The sequence below is a fragment of the Cyprinus carpio genome, chromosome A11 (genome assembly GCF_018340385.1).
Source record: "Cyprinus carpio isolate SPL01 chromosome A11, ASM1834038v1, whole genome shotgun sequence".
NCBI lineage: Eukaryota > Metazoa > Chordata > Actinopteri > Cypriniformes > Cyprinidae > Cyprinus > Cyprinus carpio.
The window spans coordinates 16,856,437-16,876,864 of NC_056582.1; the positions used below are offsets into that span (position 1 = coordinate 16,856,437).

Below are 20,428 nucleotides of genomic sequence, written 5' to 3' on the forward strand. Positions count from 1 at the left end.
TGCACAGGCGTAACCATGTGAGGCTTTTGACAAACTATGCAACATTATCCAATACTTCCCTGTCACTGTCCATTGGCAAATATATATATATTTAATTTTTTATCATAAATTATGTAGAACCACAACTAATAAATCAATACCAAAAATAACCAAATATCAAAAATATAAACATCCACCTAATCCACCTACTGTAGTTCAATATGGCAAATTATTTTTGTTATAAAACTTAAAAATGGCAGGTATAAAAAAATTAGCAGTATGCCTTTATATAACATATCACTAAAGTTGATTTGATATTAACAAAAAAGCAAAAAAAGTGTGCATGTATGTATATTCTGCATTTTTTTACCTTTATATAAGATGTCACTAAAAATTGATTTGACATCTAGTTAATTAGTTAGGTAAAAAAAAAAAAAAATGCATTAAAATCTGTAATGCAATTAGCACCCTCACCCCACATATGTCATCGTATATTTCATAAGGTGTGTACTTGGAGCGGGACTGCGCAGATCGATCAGTGCTTGACATCAAAGTACCGTGAGAGTGATGCGAAAGCATGCAGAGATGTCTGCTCTCTACAAGCTCTCGCGGGACTTTGATGTCATATACCGATCATTCTGTACAGCGCCGCTTCAAGCCAAACACATCTATACAGTTGATCGGTGACGAATATGCAGGACAACAACTCTCTGCGTGATGTAGCCTATTGAATGCAGTTATATCTCCCTAACATTGAAGAGATTGGGGCAAAAATGCCCCCGTATGAATTTTTGTCTCATTGAGCAATATCACACAAGTGCTGCTTTTGTCCAAAATAGCAGGAGTGCAAATGTGATACTGATTTTGTACAACAGTTCAATAAATAAGCACTTAATATTGTGTTATATCTTAGACACAATATTGTCTGTTTTTGCTCAGTTTTGCCAACGCAAATATTACCTATTAAAGCCAAAGAAGAACTGTCATGCATCTCCAATCAACACACAATTTCTGAATGAATCTGCGTTTTAAATGAATCGGATGAACCAATCAATCAATGGCCCATTCATAAAGAAAGCCATTTACTTCATTCCTGAATGAATCAGCTGTTTGAACAAATCAAATGAATGAATTAATTAATAAATGACTTATTCATTAATACTTTTACTTCCAGCTACTGGCATTTTTAGCTTCTTATTTAGAGTATCACTTCATTGAAAAATAATTTCATATTTACATATTAATAATAATAATAATAATAATAATAATAAAAACTAATTAAGGCAATAGTTCAACCAAAAATGAAAATGAAAAAAAAAAAATCTAAAAGTACTTTTTGTTATATCTATTTCATGCTTTTCTAATATAACAAATTATTGGCTTTAAATCAAATTTGATGATCAACAAATAATAAACAAATAATTATAAAAAATATTCCACACAACATGTAATTAATTAGATTATACATTGTAATCGATCGACAGCCCTTATATGTGTGTGTGTGTTCGATATATATATAGATTTTTAATATAAATATTTTGTATATAATTTAACTGTAAATTGTTCAGCACTGTAGGTGTTCACAATAAACTGGTGTTGAAAGGGAGCGGTGAGGTTGTGTCCCTGCTGCAGAATTAGCTGATGCCTCAAACAGACCGTGTGTGCTGGGTTTGTTGGGCAAAGCGTTGCTTGCTGAATCAATGTTTTCCCCCTCACTCACAGACCTGCAGAGCACTTTGGTTTAACCATCCCTGTGGGACATGCACAGGCACTTCAGACTCTTTATTTTCCCTCTCTCTCTCTTTTCTTGTTTTTCCCCATTCGCTCGGCTTCTCAACTCCCCACTCAACATCCATTCCATCTGTCTAACCCTAATCTCTCTCTCCATTCCCTCTCCTGCACTCTCGCTCACTTCCAAGATGTGTCTGAATGTGACAAGCCCTAAAAATAAAGCCCCTCAGAGGCCTCGACTACATAAAATGCTTTGCTTTGCAATTTCAAAGTGCTTTTGATTACTGAAAAGCAGCAACATATCGACTTCGAGGGATGTGTCTTTAAATGAAGCTAGAGGCTGAAATACCTAAAAAATGATCCAGCACAGAGATTTGGCGTGACAGACAGAGGCAATAACACTGATATTATATACAGGCAAGATTAAAAGACACAGACTGCCATGATCTAAATAAGATAAGGCAAAATGAATGGCATTGAAATTAACAAAAGAGATGAAAGTCACATATGAGCGGATGAGTACACTACACAAGCGCTGCGAAGCGGACAAGATGCTACGGAAAAGACCAAAAAATAAAAATAAATAGATAGGGGACGCGAAGATAAAAGATAGAGTAATATACAAACAAAAAATACCAGATTAGATCTTGCAGTGTAGTATATTTCTTCGGCACAGTCCAAAAAATCATCAGTGTCGGGCTGTTTAGTAAAAGGACCAAGAAATTTCAGTTAATCACACACACACACACACACACACACACACACACACGTGATGCCCATGTGGTTTTAAAGAAACAAAGAGTGATGGGTTACGGGCAGTTGCTGGGTGAAGAGGTGTTTGCAAAGGCCATGCCCACCTGAATTCAATAGGTTTTTTAACAGTGTTAAAGAGACAGTACATAATTGCTGAAAAGTAGTGTGGTGATAACATGACGACGAAGGGTTAACCAATTACCGTAAAGTTACAGGGATCATAATTCTGCTATATTATGATATGGCCTCCAAGTCAAGTCAGCGTGAAATGAAATAAACAATGCTTAAATAACCTTGGCTGCTGGCTAAATGCAATTATTTTCCAATAATTAGTACTTTTGGACACATATAAATGTATTACTTTTTTGTCACACAAACACACACAAATATTTGACCTTTATATTAATCAAATAATCCTTAAACAAATTATCAGTTTTCACAAAAATATGAAAAAATAAGAAATGTTTCTTGAGCAGAAAATCACATTAGAATGATTTCTGAAGGATCATGTGACACTGAAGACCAGAGTAATGGCTACTAATAATTCGGTTTTGCCATAACAGGAATAAATTTCATAGTAAAAGTTATTTTAAATAGTTATAATTTAATTTAATTTTTTACTGTATTTTTGAACAGCCTTGGTGAGCATTTATTAGGTAGACACATGTTGTGACTGTTTTAAATGTGACGGAAATCTACAAAAATGCTGTTTATCGCTTGAGTTCACAGTTTCAAATGTGATTTTAACAGCCTTAAAGATCCGCTAGTTGCAGCAATTATGTACTGCTTCTTTAGAAACAGTAGGGCAACGTGATACGAATCCAGAAAATAAAAAGAAAATCAAAGCGTGGGGGGATGTGAGGTTCTTCAGATCTGAGGTTCGACTCAGAAGATGACATCATAAGCATGAAGCTACAATGGGAATCAACATTAATTTGATGTCCTGCTGTTAAAAAATGATCTGGTTTATAAAAGCATGACAAATCCAGTTACAACATGAGAAACTCTTAGTGCTCAAATGAGACAAAGATGAGTCAACGCTGCGTTTTTCTGCAGCGCTTAAAAGAAGTCTTATTGATTAGATGCCATGGAAAGCTGCATCTAACCTTTCAATTATCACAGTGGTGAGAGTGCGAGACACGTCTCGAATGCACAACAGTCAAACATGGTGTGAGAGAAAAACAAGCTGCTGTCAGGAGACGAGCTGGGATTGAGGTGAGATTTTACATAAAAGAGATTTTCATTTAGTACTAAACTGAATCAATAAAAAACTACTTAAAAAGTGTATGAATCTACACAGTATTTAGTGTTCTTGTAGAGTTCTGTTTGTTTTTATCCTTCTTATTATTTATCATCATCATTATATGTATTATTATAATAAGCCTGTTTTATTTCAAAAACCATGACTTTTTTATTATATATTTCATTATGAGGGTTCATTTTTATGCTTAACTGACTGTTAGCTTAGCAACACGCTTACACCAAACTATCAAAAATCAGTTGTGACTTGAGCTGTTTGTGTTGCTGCGTATGTGGAGCTTTCTAATTTACGAGATCCCTTACAAAGCTCAGTCAGTGTGATGTAAAGTCCTAAAGCATCAAGTGTATTCTGATTGGTTGATCTCACATAATTGTTTTCAATAACAGAAAATCCCAAACAGCAGTAAGATGATGCTCACCGGTTCATGATGTGGTTTTGTCTCTGTTGTTATGGGAGGGTCAAACTTCACCTGACCGACTGTAAGAAAACAAAAACATTATTAAAGGAACAGTCCTACTTTTTCTGTATTGCACAGAAATAAATCAGCACATGGGTTTGTAATGCCATGAGGGTGAGTAAATATACTCAAAACCACACGTTTCTTTAAGTCAGCATACATGTCTGGTAGGTATGATACAGAATCTAAAAAGTCCCCCAGCAGAAACTGACAGACAGATCATGAGAGAGAATTTCTGGTATCCTCCTGCAGACAGATTTATTCAATGAAGAACTGAGGCTGTGAAATTCACTCTGCCATGCTCAGGAGAGCGGGAGCACCTGTCAGGTCTGCCCAGGGGAGATATCCAACAAACACTCACAGTTAATCTCTGACAGAGTCTTCCCTTCTCGACTGGTACGGCTTGTTGAGCGAATCCGATGTGGAACAGACACTGGAGGCTAGGGAGAAAAAGAAACACACACACACACAGAGTACAAATAAATACAAAGCAGTAAATAAAGTCTATAAGAACAGTACATCTCCAAGTAATTTTAGAGTACTAATGAGGTCTAGGGGAAATTAGCAGTTTACGTGCCTAAATGAAGTCCTACATAGTGGTAGTCTGATGAATCAAAAAAAAAAAAAAAAAAAAATATTATATATATATATAATAATTATATAGATATATGTGTGTGATATGCTTGAGTATAAAATATATTATATATAATATATATATATATATATATATATATATAATATATATATATATATATATATATTATTGCACTATTTTTACAACAGTAATGCATATCCTGTCCATTCAAAATGTTATTTTATAAAATAAACAAATATATATCTATATATTCTTATATTATATATATATATATATATGGCCTATATTATATTAATATATATATATGATTTTATACTTGGCCTGATTAATTTAATTGGCCTGATTTTTTATGACAATAATGTACATGAAATTATTTTTTTTTAAATTCACAATGATAATTATAAAAAGTGTGTAATTGTCAACTGACAAAATGTTAATGATCCTTAAAATATACAAAATAAAATTTCTTATTTTTCTGTTTTGATTTTGGATTAAAATATAAACCAGACATGTACTGACTTTTTTTACTCAGTTCACCCTTGAATCTTTGAATTTTGTTTTAATATTATATACAACGTATTAATTTAATTCCAGCAATTTTGGGTACGCCTCATGCCATAATTTCAATGCATTATGCTGGTCATCGGGTCACACTGCTCTCTAAATATCAGCGTTGGTTACTGGAAAACCCCAGTATCAGTCGATCACTTTTATATGTAAACAACATTAAACCAAAAAACTCAAGATTGTAGCTTTGCTCAATCAATAGCTTGCATATCAGTGTGCCATTCTTAGCAGATCAAAGGCCCAGTTGAGATAAAAAAACCCATCAGCAAAATCAGCACACATCAATACGTTTAAGACAAGAGCGGCTTAAATGCTTACACTTCAGATATCACTTAGTAACATCGCCAGAGACTCAGTGGAGGGCAAACTCTGGAAGCTAAAAATACATGCCAGGCATCAATCTCTGATAACAGCAGGGGTCATGATGCTGACCCTCTGAATCCCTATCTTTCTGATGCTGCTGTCCTGTCTCACTGCAGCCTAAGAGAAAATCATTACGGCCTACTGGGCATCCGACAGCTGGGTCCCTGATGACTACCCTGAAAAGTTGGCTGTCATTAACGAATCAGAGAACACCTTCCATCAGCAGCATACACACACAAGCACAGATGCACACATGCCTGTGGATACGGAAACGGATGCAAAAGCACTACAAAATAAACACATGCAGACATGTGAATCCTGAACAGTTCCAGGAAGCAAAATGGTCGCTGAAGGACATCCTTCACTTCAGTTTCAAAGCGGCAGGGCTGAAGTAGATGTGATGAGGAGAGATAAGACAGAAGAACAGACGCACGACCTTCAGACAACAAGGACACAGCAGGGCTCTGAAATAGAAATAGACAGCATGCCAAACACTGCGCCCTTCTCTCAGCGGATGCCTGTGAATATTCTATCACACCTCTTAGCACTTGGGCCACATGGTACAGTCACTAAAAGATATCATTTATGCTTTCCAAAAAAGATACACCATATATAAATAGGAAATAAGTCCAGAATATTAACTTTATAAAAAAAAAATGCCAATCAAGAACATGTTTGGGTTATATTTCACTAAAACCAAAAACAGAAAAATAAAAAATAAATATATAAAAACGAACAAAAATTAACATCATGTGTAGGGCTAATATTTCAACTGTGAAGTATTTTTTATTTGTTTGCTTATTTGTTCTTTAATTTAGGCTGATTTAAAATGATTGTGATTTACAAAAAAATAAATAAATAAATAAAATACTTTGTCCAGACATGATTCTTATTAATATATTGCAAAACTGAAAATAACAAGAATTATAAACTCAAAAATAATTTTGCATTGTAGAAAATGTAATTGCTTATATTTATACAATGGGGAAAATAATTATTTGATCCCCTACTGATTTTGTAAGTTTGACCACTTACAAAAAAATTAAGGGTTAAAATTTTAAGTTTTATGGTAGATTTATTTTAAAGGATAGAGACAGATTATCAACAACAACAAAAAATTCAGAAAAAAAAACACATTATATAAATGTTATAAATTGACTTACATTTCAGTGAGTAAAATAAGTATTTGATCCCCTACCAACCAGCAGGATTGGTTATGTGTCCAAGTGGAACGCAGATTAGTCCTGTCACTTTAAGAAATTACTCCTAATGTCATCTTGTTATGAGTAAAAAAGAAACAAGTCCATAGAATGTGTATCTTCCATTCCAACCTCTCCCATCACCATGGGCAAGACCAAAGAGCTGTCAAAGGACGTCAAAGACAAGATTGTAGACCTGCACACAGCTTGAATGAGCTACAAGACCATCAACAAGAAGCTTGTTGAGAAGGAGACAACTGTTGGTGTGAATATTCAGAAATGGAAGAAATACAAAATAACCATCAATCGCCCTCTATCTGGTGCTCCATGCAAGATCTCTCCTAAGAAAGGAAGGTCATGATAAAGGTGAGGGATCAGCCCAGAACTACACAGGAGGAGCTTGTTAATGATTTCAAGGCAGTTGGGACAACAGTTGCCAAGCAAACCATTGGTAACACACTACGTCGCAATGAGTTGAAATCATGCAGTGCCCGCAAGGTCCCCCAGCTCAAGAAGGCACATGTACAGGCCCATCTGAACATCTAAATGATTCAGAGAAGGCTTGGGAGAAAGTGCTGTTGTCACATGAGAACAAAATTTAACTCTTTGGCATCATCTCGACTTGCTGCGTTTGGAGGGAGAGAAATGCTGACTATGACCCCAAGAACACCATCCCTACAGTAAAGCATGGAGGTGGAAACATTATTAACATATATTTATTGTTTCTCTGTTTCTCTGCTGGTACAGGATAACTTCACCGCATTGGAGGACTGATGGACGGGGCCATGCACTGTAAAATTCTGGATGAGAACTCCCAGAACACTGAAGATGGGTCATGGATGATGACAATGACCCAAAATACCAACAAGAAGCACATTAAGTTCATGGAGTGACCTAGCCAGTCCCCAGACCTTAATTCTATAGAAAATCTGTGGGGGGAGCTGAAACCAAGTTGCCAAGCGACAGCCAAGAAACCTTAAGGATTTAGAGAGAATCTTTAAAGAGGAGTGGAACAAAATCCCTCCTGAGATGTGTGCAAACCTGGTGACCATCTACAAGAAACGTCTTACCTCTGTGCTTGCCAACAAGAGTTTCTCCACCAAGTTTTACTTGGAGATCAAATTCTTATTTGACTCAATGAAATGCAAATCAATTTATAACCTTTGTACAGTTTTTTGTTTTTTTGCTTGATATTCTCTCTTATTTTCCACGCTGTATATACATTGCCTTGGCAGGTTTCAAAAGAAAATCAAAGAAAAAATATAGAAATGAACAAACAGTACAAATTAACAAAAATTAAATTAACAAAATGAACAACTTAAATTAACATATATAATCTATTTATCTAATATTTCAAATTCAGTCAATATTTAAAAAGTATTTCTATTATATTTATTTTTGTTGTATTGTCTTTACCTTTAGCTGATTTAAATTTGTGATTTTTTTTATTGACTTTGTCCACATAATTATCATCAGTGTTTTACAAAATGAGATTCAATGAAAATGAGAATAACCAACTCAGAATTAAAATAATACTAAAAAATAAACTTCAAATTCAATATGAAAAATGACATTTATTATTATTTTCCTTACATGTATGGATTAAATGACTTTGACATGCTCTTGACAAGTTTTCACGAGATTGGGTGTCAATATTCAACATTATTTGCATTCTATGACGCATTCTCTAAAAGCTCTTTGATGTTGATGTTCTGTTAAACCCTTGAAGCAAACCTCAGCACAAAGAGGCCAGACAAAAATCTTTTGTCAACGGATCCAATTCTGTCTTTTGAACTGAGCTTCCGTTTCCAAAAACGACCCCTTGAGGAATCAACACTCCGATCAAAAATCAGACAAGAGTGCAAAACTTCCTAAAACATCCTTGTGCATACCTGCCTAACACACACACAAATTTGACCTCACAACTACTTGAGCAAACAAGAAAACACACGTCATGCACACAAACATGTTTGTCTAGGTTATAAACACTTCTGAACAAAAATGATAAAAAGAGAGAAAATAAATGAACACAACACTCATAATGTAGTCATCACCACTAAATTAACACTTATTAATCAAAACATTTCCAGATGTTCACACACACAAGCACACCCCTGATACCTTTCTGCGAGCTGCAAAGCGAAGGACTCGTCGGGAGAGAGGAGAGACTGGTAAAAACAACCCTCTGTATTTAAACCAAGAGCAGGAGAGGGGGAAAATAAATAAGAGAGGAAGTGAGAATGAATGGATGCTTGGGGAAATGGGTAGAACAGGAAGAGTTGAAATGAAGGAAAACTACATCCTTTAAAAACTCTTCATTCTCGATGGGGAACTGTGAAAGATTTCACAAATCTTTATCAGCAGAAGCAGCCCTGTAGCACGACCGGATGAGATGCCGGCGTATAAACTTTAGAGACAATCGAAACAAATGACTGGCATTAAAACAGCTATTACAGGCTAATAATGAAGAAAGCAAGCTATTGAAAAATATCACCTAAATAAAAGGGTCGACATTCTGAATATATAAACTCATGGGGCTTGTTAAACTGACGTCCCGGCTCGTAGGATTGAGAGGCTAACGTGTCGGTTCTATCAGCTGGCGTTTTCTGGGCTCTGCTTGTGAATAATAGTCCCGAAGGGGCCGTCATTCTTGAAGTGATATCGGTGATAACACTGAGAATCACACAGGGAGATATACTGTACCTCCGGCTCTGGGTCGTCATCGTCCAGGTCTGTGTAGGACGAGTTGTCAGGGTTGTTCGCTTTATCCAGCAGCTCAATCGCCAAAATACGACTTAACGGTTGGGATACAAAGGGATGCTGGGGAGTAGATCGTTGAAATGGCAATGTAAGATGTTCTTTAAAGGTATATCATTTGTCTTTTGTCAGTAAAGAGTCTTGAAAGATACATAAAAAAAATATATATATATATACAAATTATAAATTGTATAAAATTATACTTTTGCCTTAATAAATAATAAAAATAATAATTATATATACAGTGTGTGTGTATATATATATATTATAATTATAAATAAAAAATACATGATAAATAATAAACAAAATATAACTAATGTAATTAAAAACAATTAAAACTAAAAACATTATATGAAATTAAGTAAAAATGAAAAAAAAAAAACATTATAAAACATTATGCATTTGATATAATAATAATAATAATAATAATAATAATAATAATTATAAAATAAATTTAACAAACATACTTCAGAATCAAAACTAAAGATATTATATAAAATGACAAATGCAAACATTATGAACCTTAAAATTACCAGATGCAAAAAAAAAGCCTCCTACCTGCAATAACTTGTCAGCTGGTGGCCGTTTCTTTGGATTTTTCGTCAAAGCCAACTTCACAAAAATGTGGAAATTGTTGGTCTCAGAACATAGAGAAGAGTCTCCATAAATCTCACATGTAAGTAGCATTTCGAACTGTGAGGACGTGCAGTTTGTTAGCTCTAAATGTAATTAAGCTAATTTGAATGAACTGAGCTGCACGGTTATGAAGAAGAAACTACTCTGAAGATGACCTGACCAGATTCATAATCAGACAAGATAAGAGAATGTTAAGTCTGACCTTATCAAAATTCATAAAAGCAACAGTTTAGGGCAAATGAGAGTGCTTGGCCCAAATTTCATAGGTGATTAATGAAATTAAAGAATCAAGCATATAAACCACAGACTGAAACTGAAATCCCTGTTGGTATCCAGGATTTTATACACCCAGGTATCCTAACAACTGCCTGAAAATGTAATTATCACTTACCATTTAACTTTGTCTTTTAATTTGGGGGGTTGAAAGTTGCTTTTCGTCATCAAAAACAGAGCCCTGGAGGGACAAAATGGGTTGGTATTGGCACAAGCAAACAAAACAGCTTGGTTTTGCAAGGAAATACGGTAAATTAAAACATTTTAACTTATTGAAACAATGATAAAGTTTCACTGCCAAGTGTTTTATGTTTGATTCAGTAGCTGGAGTTGGGAATCAAGAAGGTCTTACCCTCTTATAAGTAGGTTAATTTTGTAAAACTATTATAAATAAGAGAATGATTTTCATGACTGAACATTTGCAAAAAAATTATGCTGAAAGTGTTTTCTCAAACACTCTTTGGTCAAATGAGAGTGTGGAAATATGAAATACCATTGTATTTACTGTCATCACTATACTTTTGTTTTTTGTAAGGATAAAGCTAAAAATTCAGCACTCTCTGAACTGGAACAGATCCATACTGCTGTTTAAACCCTCACCTCATTGGATGAAGGTCAAACATTGGAGGCTGCAGTTCAGCTAGTTCAATGGCGGTGATGCCCACAGCCCAGATGTCACACAGGTGATTGTATCCTCCTTTCCTCTCCACGGCAGCCACCTCTGGGGCCATCCTGTAAGCATGGGTTACAGACCATACCATCACTCACGATTGTAAGGTGTCTGTGGCACAATAAAGCTAGAAAAAAACTGCTGTATACCAATAAGGAGTCCCGATGAAGGATTTTCTTTTAGCTAGTGTTGCTGTGATTTGTGCAGATACACCAAAATCAGCTGCAGGAGAAAAGAAACAAAAGATCTTTACTACAATCCCACAAAAAAAAACTCTCATATGAGTGTACAGCTGAGACTACCATGTGTCTAGTTCTGTCTAATGGATTATGACATTTGAGACCTGTGTAATGCCACAGCAGATCAAATGTGACAACATGAGGTGGTCACCAAAACACTATTTACACATGATTTGCGCTCGTAACAACATGATAAGTAACCTTATTTTTACCAGATTAAAAATTGAACAGAACAGAAAGTCAGTCTGTTATCTTCTTACCTAGCTTGATGTAACCATTGTCCGTCAATAAAATATTGGCACCCTATTTCAAATAAAAAAAACAACAACAAATGAAATGACACTGTAATATAAGAGTAGAACAGCTATTATGAGACATGTAATACTGGTAAATTTGTGAGATGAAATGTAAAAATGAACCATATTATAACAGGAGGAGGGTTTATGTGCTGTCACTTAACTTTTTCTAGGCATCTGAGCACAATTAAACCATTCAATTCCTTGCCAAAAAAGACCCTTTTATTTAAGACGCACAAAAGCTGGAATAAATCAGAAATAAATGATGGTACCTTTATGTCTCGGTGCATTTTTCCTTTGTTGTGTAGGTAATATAAACCCTTAAAGGAAAATAAAAAAAACTATTAAAAACTCAATTTAATCCATAATCATCTCAAAAACACATTTATAAACTGCTTTTTAGAGATAGAACAGGGAGAAATGGAATATCTGTCAACATGTCACCATTAAAAATTCAAAAGCAGCTTTCATAGTCATAGCAGATTGCTTTGGTTGTCAAAACAAAGTCCAGTAAAATGGCTTACCTGGAGGGTTTCTCTAGTTACATATGCTATCTGTGATTCTGTAAGTGGCCCAGTAACTGTGGAGACAGATTTAATGTAAATAAATAAATAAAAACATCTATGAAAATCCCATTCATATTAGAATATTAGTTAAACAGCCTGAATGTAATTGAGCTGTCTACAATATAAAAGTGTGTATAAATAACTTCAGCACATTTGGTTTAAGCTTAAACTTGTTTAAATCAAAAGAAAACATATAACTTTGATACTTCACACGTCATATTGGAAAGAAAGTTTAACAAAAGCACTGCTAATGGGTTTTACCCAGCAGAACAAGGACGAGATTATCAAGAACCCAAGGAACAATGTAACTGATTGCATGTCCAACCTGACCAAATATAGAGCTGAATTATTCTACAACTCTAAATGCACTACTGATGGAAACTTGAAACTTTACTAAAGAAAACTCAAAAGCCGTCTGAGAGGGTCTGAGAAACTCATTTGTCTGTACTCCGAAACTATGCAGGATGTTTGACGGTTCAAAGCCTCTGACACTTCAGCAGAGCAGCTAATCTTCTTTAAGTCAATAGAGACTTTTATTGCTGATTAAAATGCCACAAAAACAGAAAATGTGCTAATGGGAAGGAGTGAATAATAAATGGGCTGAAGGAAGAGAGAGGAAGAGACAGGCTTAAAATTATGAAATTGTGTCCACAACCCATTTTACTTTTGAAATGCAATGCATTTCCAGTGGGTTGAAAAATAAGAGGGTGTGGTGATGTCATCTGAAAAGAAAAGTTGTTTCTGTGCAAGTGTTTTTTTTTTTTTCATCCATTCAGCAGAAATTTCCAGTATGTCCACTGTTGCACCTCACATTCCTTTTTCATGATTATTAACTAGTTCAGAGAGTTATTTATAAAACTGGCAAAACTTTATTCATGTCTCTTTTGTGTTTTTCTCTATCTGTGTGTGGGAGGACTGGAGTCGGTCGGCCTCCGCTCTAATCAGGCCTTCGACCCTGTAGCGGAGTGCAAACGTGGCAGCAGGGGGTTGATAACGTGGGATGTGGAGCTGGGCACTAAGCTAATATGTTAGCGCCGTAACACCATCTACCCCCTCAAGCACAACCCCCACCCCACGCAGAGGCTCAGAGAGAACCGCAGAACTGCCGACAGCTGCCGTGAAAATGAGCTCTAATGATCTGACGGGGCTACTTTACTGAGCTCTGCTAAATTTATCTCCTGGGAACATACAGAGGGACACTTTCCAACAGCGTAAGAAAAGATTTGTATATTTAGGCCATCTGTCAAGAATCAAATTGTTAATTGGAGGAGAGGAAAGTCTATTTATGTAAAAATTGGCATCGGAACTTCTTTCAAAGCTTTGCGGTTTCAAAGCATTATGTGATTATTCACTCACCATCATGTTATTTCAGACTTTCTTTTTTACATGGAACACAAGGAGACATTCTGAACAGTTTGTCATTTGAATCTAAAGGTCATAAGGATCACTTCTTGGAAGTTCGAAAGCCTCATGGAAAAGAATTGCATTGGATACCAATAAAATTCTTAAAAATGAATTATTTTGTGTTTTACAAAAGAAATATACTCATATGGTGTTGAACAACATAAGGATGAATAATGATGATAGAATTTTCATTTCTGGGTGAACTATTCCTTTAAATAATGAATGGAAAGGAGATATTGCATTGCACTGAAATACTGACCACTGAGTGAGTTGGAGTTAGTGTTGCAGTTGATTGTTTACCTTTATATGGTGTATCTTACCGTGATATATGTCTTGCAATGAACCTCCTCCACAGTATTCCATACATATCCATAATTTATCCCTCCTGAAAAGCCAAAGAAAGAAAAACACCAACAAATTATATTTCAATCGATGCATCTCGAAATAGTCCCCTAGCAGCCCCACAGGGAGAGTGAAAGGATGCACACTTTTCTGGGTCATGACACAGCAGCAGGAGACAGAGTCATAAGTCACAAACAACCTGCTTTTATCAAAAACAGCCTTCTCCATTTCTGTAAGGTGTCTTGCACTAATGTCTAAACTAATATTTAAGAGATATACACATACAATTTTGACCACAACTGTATATACTGAAAAAAGTGCTTCAAAGTTAATGCATCACCTCTTCCTTTCTAGCCTTAAAACTATCAAATTGTACAATCATTGTGGTCAATGACGGTATCATGTACCACCAAACTTTAAGAAAACATCATAAAGTACTGTTGCACCCGTGATCAAAGATCTACACCATTGCTTGATACCCGAATCTTGGAACATCTAGTTAGGTCTAAATCTGTTCGGGAAGCACAGGTTATACAATTAGCAGAAACAGAGGTGCTGCAGTCACAGTGACTGTTCCTGCAATGCAGCTGAGAGACCCAACCAACAGAGCGCACTGTCAACTCAACAACCTTAGACAGGAATAGGAACTGACAGAGCAGGAGGAGAGAGAATGAAAGGAGGAGTAAGTGAGGGAGAAAGCAGAGAACAGTAAAAGAGTGGTCAGGAAAGTGGTCATTACTATACCTTAAGTAACTACCGAAATAGGCCACAATGTTAGAGTGCTTGCAGTCTTTCATCATGATTATTTCCTGCTGGACCACTGCAAAGTCCTCGCCTGTCGAGGGAACACACACAGAGATGGAGACAAGGTAAGTGTGTAAACAAGACAGAGAAATTACCAGTGTACACAAACCAATGCACTGCCAGGATAAGGCAAAACAGTTATTCAGCTAATTCATTCATGACGATGAAAAAAAGTTGACCAATTTGAGTTTAACATTTTGGAATCTACTATGATTTCATTATGGTATTCCTTTGATTATCATGTAAAAACCCTGTTATGTAAATGGAAAACATACAACAGCATGATATATATATTAAAGTACCAAGGATTACAACCTGATACCACCACAGTAAGTACTGTAACTATTACCTAGTCAAAAATAATAAAATAACTATATTTGATTACCTAATTTCTGCACCACTAGCATTACCAAAATTGCACAAAAAAAAATTAAAATAAAATAAAAATAAAAAAAAAAAAAAAAAAACGGTTTATAATACACATCACCACAAATTTTTATATATTTAATTTATGTATGACCTATTATGAAAATAAAATAAAATAAAAATAATGCAAATTTAAACAATATTCTTCATTGAAAATTACTAAAAAAAATATATATTTGGGGGAAAAAATAATGAAACATTTTAATTAAAATTAAATATACAAACATTTAAATAATTAATTTAAATAAATTCAAATAAATCTAAGTTAAATTTGACCAAGTATGTGTGTTTCCATTTGATTGCTTGCATAAAATGTGTTTCTATCAAAGTTGTTAGGGGTTGCAACAGTTAGTAATAGCGGTGCATGTCTCAGAAAACATCTCTAATAAGGCAGTTCCTAATGGTAATTGATACCAAATCCTCACGAAAGCATAGGATGCTTGTTTAATCATGCATAAGACGATAGGGGAGGGTGCTTATGTATGTAGTGTCTATACAGCACTGAGCTCTCTTTAGCATTCAGAAAGCATCAGAACCTTGATGCATCGACTGCTGATGGGAGACTCAAGCCCCTCATCTAAACTTCCTTTCTTTTTCAAACCAGTAATGCTCAGTTGTTATGCTGGCACAGCTCATTTGAAAGCCAAGAGGTATTGAGCAAGGGCCTTCATCCGTCAGAGACACGTATTTGTTGTTGTAAAAGAAAAAGGAGGAGATGGAAAAACAGAACGGGGAAAGACAGAGTAACAGGAAGAGACTGAATATCTGAAATGCTGGTAACTTATTGGAAGTGATGTGATCTCAGCTGATGGGTGACACGAGAAGGCAATCACCCATAATGCTTGTGTGGGGGCTTTTGGCCCAACTCCATCTGAGCTGACCTTGATCTCTGGCTTTGCTCTATAAATGTGTGCGTGCGAGCAGAGAGGCAGACGAGTAGGAAGAGAGAGGGAGAGACAGATTATGAGAGATGGAAGAGAGAGCGGGAGAGAACAAAGTCACTTTGTTGTGACTGCTTGCTTAATGATGGAAGCTGCAGGCTCATTAAAAGTTTTTTAACGGTTTTTCCTTGTTCTCTCCCACTGACACTAGCAGCACACTCCTTGTACTCCCACATAGTGGGGCAAAGATAAATATTTTAACTTGCACAATTTACCATTAAATTGAACGGCCCAAGCAGGGTGCAGGCACAAATGATCGTGTTTACAAGATGAAAGGTCACTTATTAATGCATTTACCCTTACAAAACAGTACAAAGTAGAACATTTTGGAACAAAATAGTTTACAATTCATTACCATGGTTTTCTTTGAGTTTCATGTAAAAACCCGGTACATAAATCTAAAACATACAGTACCATGGTATTGCCCTCTAATACGATCACAGTAAGTGTTACTGTAAATGTAAACTAGTCTGAAATGGAAAAAAATAATTGATTACTTAGAGTATTTATAAAATTTTTGCACCACTACTGTAGGCTATCACCAAATAGAATTGCAAAAATTCTTTTTTGCAAAATTGGTAAAATTACACACAAGACATTTAAATTATCGGAATGTATATATTTATAGATAACTTATCTAAACAGTTAATATATATTTTTAATCAATGTTAAGTAAATTTGAGGTTTTGTTATAACCAGCCATAAATATAACAAACAACAACAATAAAATAAAATATGCAATAAAATGCAATGCAATAACATTATCTTTGATTTCGATTCAAAGACATTTGATCAAAGTGTGTTTCATTTCTAGTTCAACTAGATTGTAAATCATTAACATTGTACTGAGCATAAAATGCAATGCAATATAAAAAAAAAATAAAAACAATAAAATCAGGACCAATTACAAGGAATGATTTCATCCCAAGCCCACAGACTGAAGGAAGGATAAGCTTTGAGAAGTTTTGCATAATGTCCTTTGAGTGTAGGTCTGTGCAAAAGACATTTGCTCCCTGAGGGAAGTGTGAAGTCGCAGCAGTGGGGTCAGGTGACTCTTACTTCCTGCCAGGGCAAGTGATCCAGTGAGCATTCCGCAGAGGCAGTGACATTTCCCTGAACATATGGGGCAGATAGCTGCGAGAGACTGCCTCTTACCTCCTTTGAGGGAAACGGAAGCAGATAGCCAAATATTCACAGCGTAGGCTGCAGCGATGCATATCTCTGAGTAGGGCACATGCTAATTGAAGCTAACTTCTTAGTCAGGGTCTGATGGGCAGAAGGGCCAGCTTTAAGGCAAAACAGGTCCTGCTAAGCAGCAGTTACATGAATACTGTTAGTGTATATATATGCAGTATGTGTTGTGAGGTATGTACTTAAGTGTTTTTATGAGTGGCCAGACAGGGGGTGGGGGGAGGTGTGCATTGATTTGAGAATGGACAGTTAAGAGCCACACTTAAAAAAAAAAATTCTTGGATGCCTTTCTATGTGAAGAAGTGCTGAAAGCCCATCTAGAGGTCTGGTAAATTTCCCAACCAAATTCCATTACTGTACATGGACACAAGCAGGCAAGGCTGCAGAGAACAGACTCTGGAGAAAATGAACCGTGAACAGTGGGATTTTTCTCTGTGTACCACCAGCAAATGACAAAAGCAAAGGAAAGAAGTGGGCTTGTTTTTATACTAAATTAAAACTAATTAGAGTGAAAATACATAATAAACAGACTCCAAATGCACCACAAACACCATCAAAATCAGGCACCCAAAATTCAATTCTTTTCTCCTCTGCGTCTCACCATCTTGGTCGAGACTATTTCATTTCTAAGTTCAACAAAGTTCAAAATTATCAACATGGTATATACAATATTAAAAATGAATTACAGTCTATAAAAACTACAATAAAATTGTTTTGCTATGCTTTCCATTGCTTGTCAAGGTAGATGTTGTTTTTTCATTAGGTACCACAAAATAAAAATGAATAATTTATTAATCTTGGTAATGTTAATGTCTACATATACTAATACACTAGCATTTAAAGTATTATGAGCAAGCATGAACTAAAAACGAATAAACAACAGTATATTTAGAAATTAACATTAACCCAGAATAATGGGGGGAAAAAAATCTTTTTAATATTTCAACATCACATTATTAGAAAATGCCCAAGAATTCTGATCAGATGCACACTAGATATGCTGCTGTACCAGTGATTAACCTTCAGTATCTAGCTATTGTTTACAAATTATTGTGAATCAGAATTTTGACTATAAACAACTATACAGCCAACAAGCACTGTCGTGGTTTTGTTCAAAGAAAAAGAAAAATCTAAATAATAACAATTAATTCGAAATAAATTTCATTAAAGCATGTCATTGCACACAGAAATGGGACAAGTTTGTGCTCCTGGGCATGTTTAGATGTCGGATAGCAAGAGAGACTGTCAGGGAGAGTCCCTCAACTGTCACTCCACTAGACATGTGTGTCAGCACGCATATGTGTGTTCAGAGCTAACAGTGCCACTGATGTGACAGAATGTGTTGTAAGTGTTAAAGTGTGACAGTATGTGCATATAAGAGCAGGGATTACATAAACTTAAAGGTGCTGTATGTAGGATTGACACCGAGTGGTTGAACTAGGTATTGCAGTCCAAATTCAAAATATCGGAGGGAGTTTTTTGTTTCACCCGGTCTCTCCTCCTCAGACTTGACGCACACGCAGATTGCCAGATTGATGCTCTGACCCCTTTCATTTGGCAGCTTCCATGACTGAAATGGAATGCGCTGTGTTTCCCTCCAACTGGCAACCCGGGGTAAACTGGCAGTGGGCGGGTTTCACAAACCAAAACAGAGACTGACATTCCGGCCCGGAACGCACATTTTCACAGTAGAATAACTGACTGTAGCATTGTTTTTCAGATAAACAAATATGTTAACTTAGCATGTTTCTTTAATATCTGCAAATATATTATGGTATTTTTATGCTTTAGCAGAGTCAAAAACTTGCATACAGCACCTTTAATAGGTACTGTATGAGAGTTATATTTACTGAAGTCTGATTTCTCATCACCCATTTAACAGGGATCCTGTCCCCATTAGCACTCATATTTATATTAATTAAAAAAAAAAAGAATGCATTTATTAGAACCAAGGCTGCATTTATTTGATTAAAAATATAGTAAGAATTCTAATATTGTGAAATATTATTACAATTTAAAATGACACTTTTCTATTTTGCTGTATTTTAAAATATTATTTATTTCTGTGATGCAAAGCTACATTTTCAACAGCCACTACTCCAGTCTTCAGTGTCACATGATCCTTCAGAAATCATTCTAATATACTGATTTGGTGCTTAAGAAACATTGGTATTGGGGTATTGTGTGGTTACAGAGCAAGTTGTGTGTCACACTGTTTCAAGCTAAAATAAATAAATAAATAACAACAGATTAAAAATAGAAATTGAAAGTTTAGCACATATCTGAGAATATGAAAACAATGTAAATATCCCGAAAAGCCAAACACTTTAGAATAAAAATCTAAACTTTGAAGTATTAATATATGATCATCTTTCACAATAGTTAAAGGCTATTACTAAAGTCTAAAAAGTACAGTGACTCAGTTATCTGTCCATAAATTCATTATTCAATTTGCTCCCATATGACAATTTGAGTCATACATGATAGTAAACAAAGCTGGGAAAAAAAATCCACAAAAACTGTATGAATGAAAAGCCATTGGCAATCTTAACAATCACAAAATATTAGCCAATGAATCTACCTCATCAATAAAATGGACCATCAATCACTTTTTCAAAAGAAAATGTAAGAATAAAAGCTCTTGATTATTTATTCCTGATTTTTCCTGATCACTGGACCTAAAAGCTTTATAATAGCTAACAAGCAAACTAAAATGCATTATCTTGTGCCTGAATAAAGCTTTCTAGAGGGAATCCTTTGCATATTGGTCCCTGTAATATCAATCACATTTTGAAGCATCCATTTGTTTGTAGGTCTATAATTCTAGTCTGTGTTTTCTCACTGTAAAACTTTAGACCCACTTTTCCCTAATATTGTGCGTTCATCAGCAGTATATTTTTCTAAAGCTCCTTGTTGACAGTGAACCAGCTGCACCTGCCATGATGCAAGTCTCCATACTGCACACACACATCCAACAC

General features: G+C 35.3%; 1 protein-coding gene across 4 annotated transcripts in view; it reads right to left on the reverse strand.

The window, feature by feature from the left end:
• Positions 1-20,428, reverse strand: part of LOC109104576 (mitogen-activated protein kinase kinase kinase kinase 3-like) — a 51,589-nt gene that overhangs the window by 13,269 nt on the left and 17,892 nt on the right. For 2 of the 4 annotated variants that reach the window (XM_042766560.1, XM_042766558.1), the window contains exons 3-15: positions 14,833-14,923; positions 14,067-14,131; positions 12,301-12,356; positions 12,049-12,096; positions 11,741-11,783; positions 11,391-11,463; positions 11,172-11,303; positions 10,690-10,752; positions 10,221-10,302; positions 9,609-9,725; positions 4,543-4,621; positions 4,143-4,201; positions 2,347-2,409 (exon numbers count right to left, since the gene is read on the reverse strand). In XM_042766560.1, coding sequence (XP_042622494.1) covers positions 2,347-2,409; positions 4,143-4,201; positions 4,543-4,621; positions 9,609-9,725; positions 10,221-10,302; positions 10,690-10,752; positions 11,172-11,303; positions 11,391-11,463; positions 11,741-11,783; positions 12,049-12,096; positions 12,301-12,356; positions 14,067-14,131; positions 14,833-14,923 — 971 coding nt within the window. The remainder of the gene's footprint in view (positions 1-2,346; positions 2,410-4,142; positions 4,202-4,542; positions 4,622-9,608; positions 9,726-10,220; positions 10,303-10,689; positions 10,753-11,171; positions 11,304-11,390; positions 11,464-11,740; positions 11,784-12,048; positions 12,097-12,300; positions 12,357-14,066; positions 14,132-14,832; positions 14,924-20,428) is intronic. The other 2 variants (XM_042766561.1, XM_042766559.1) reach the window with 1 other exon arrangement.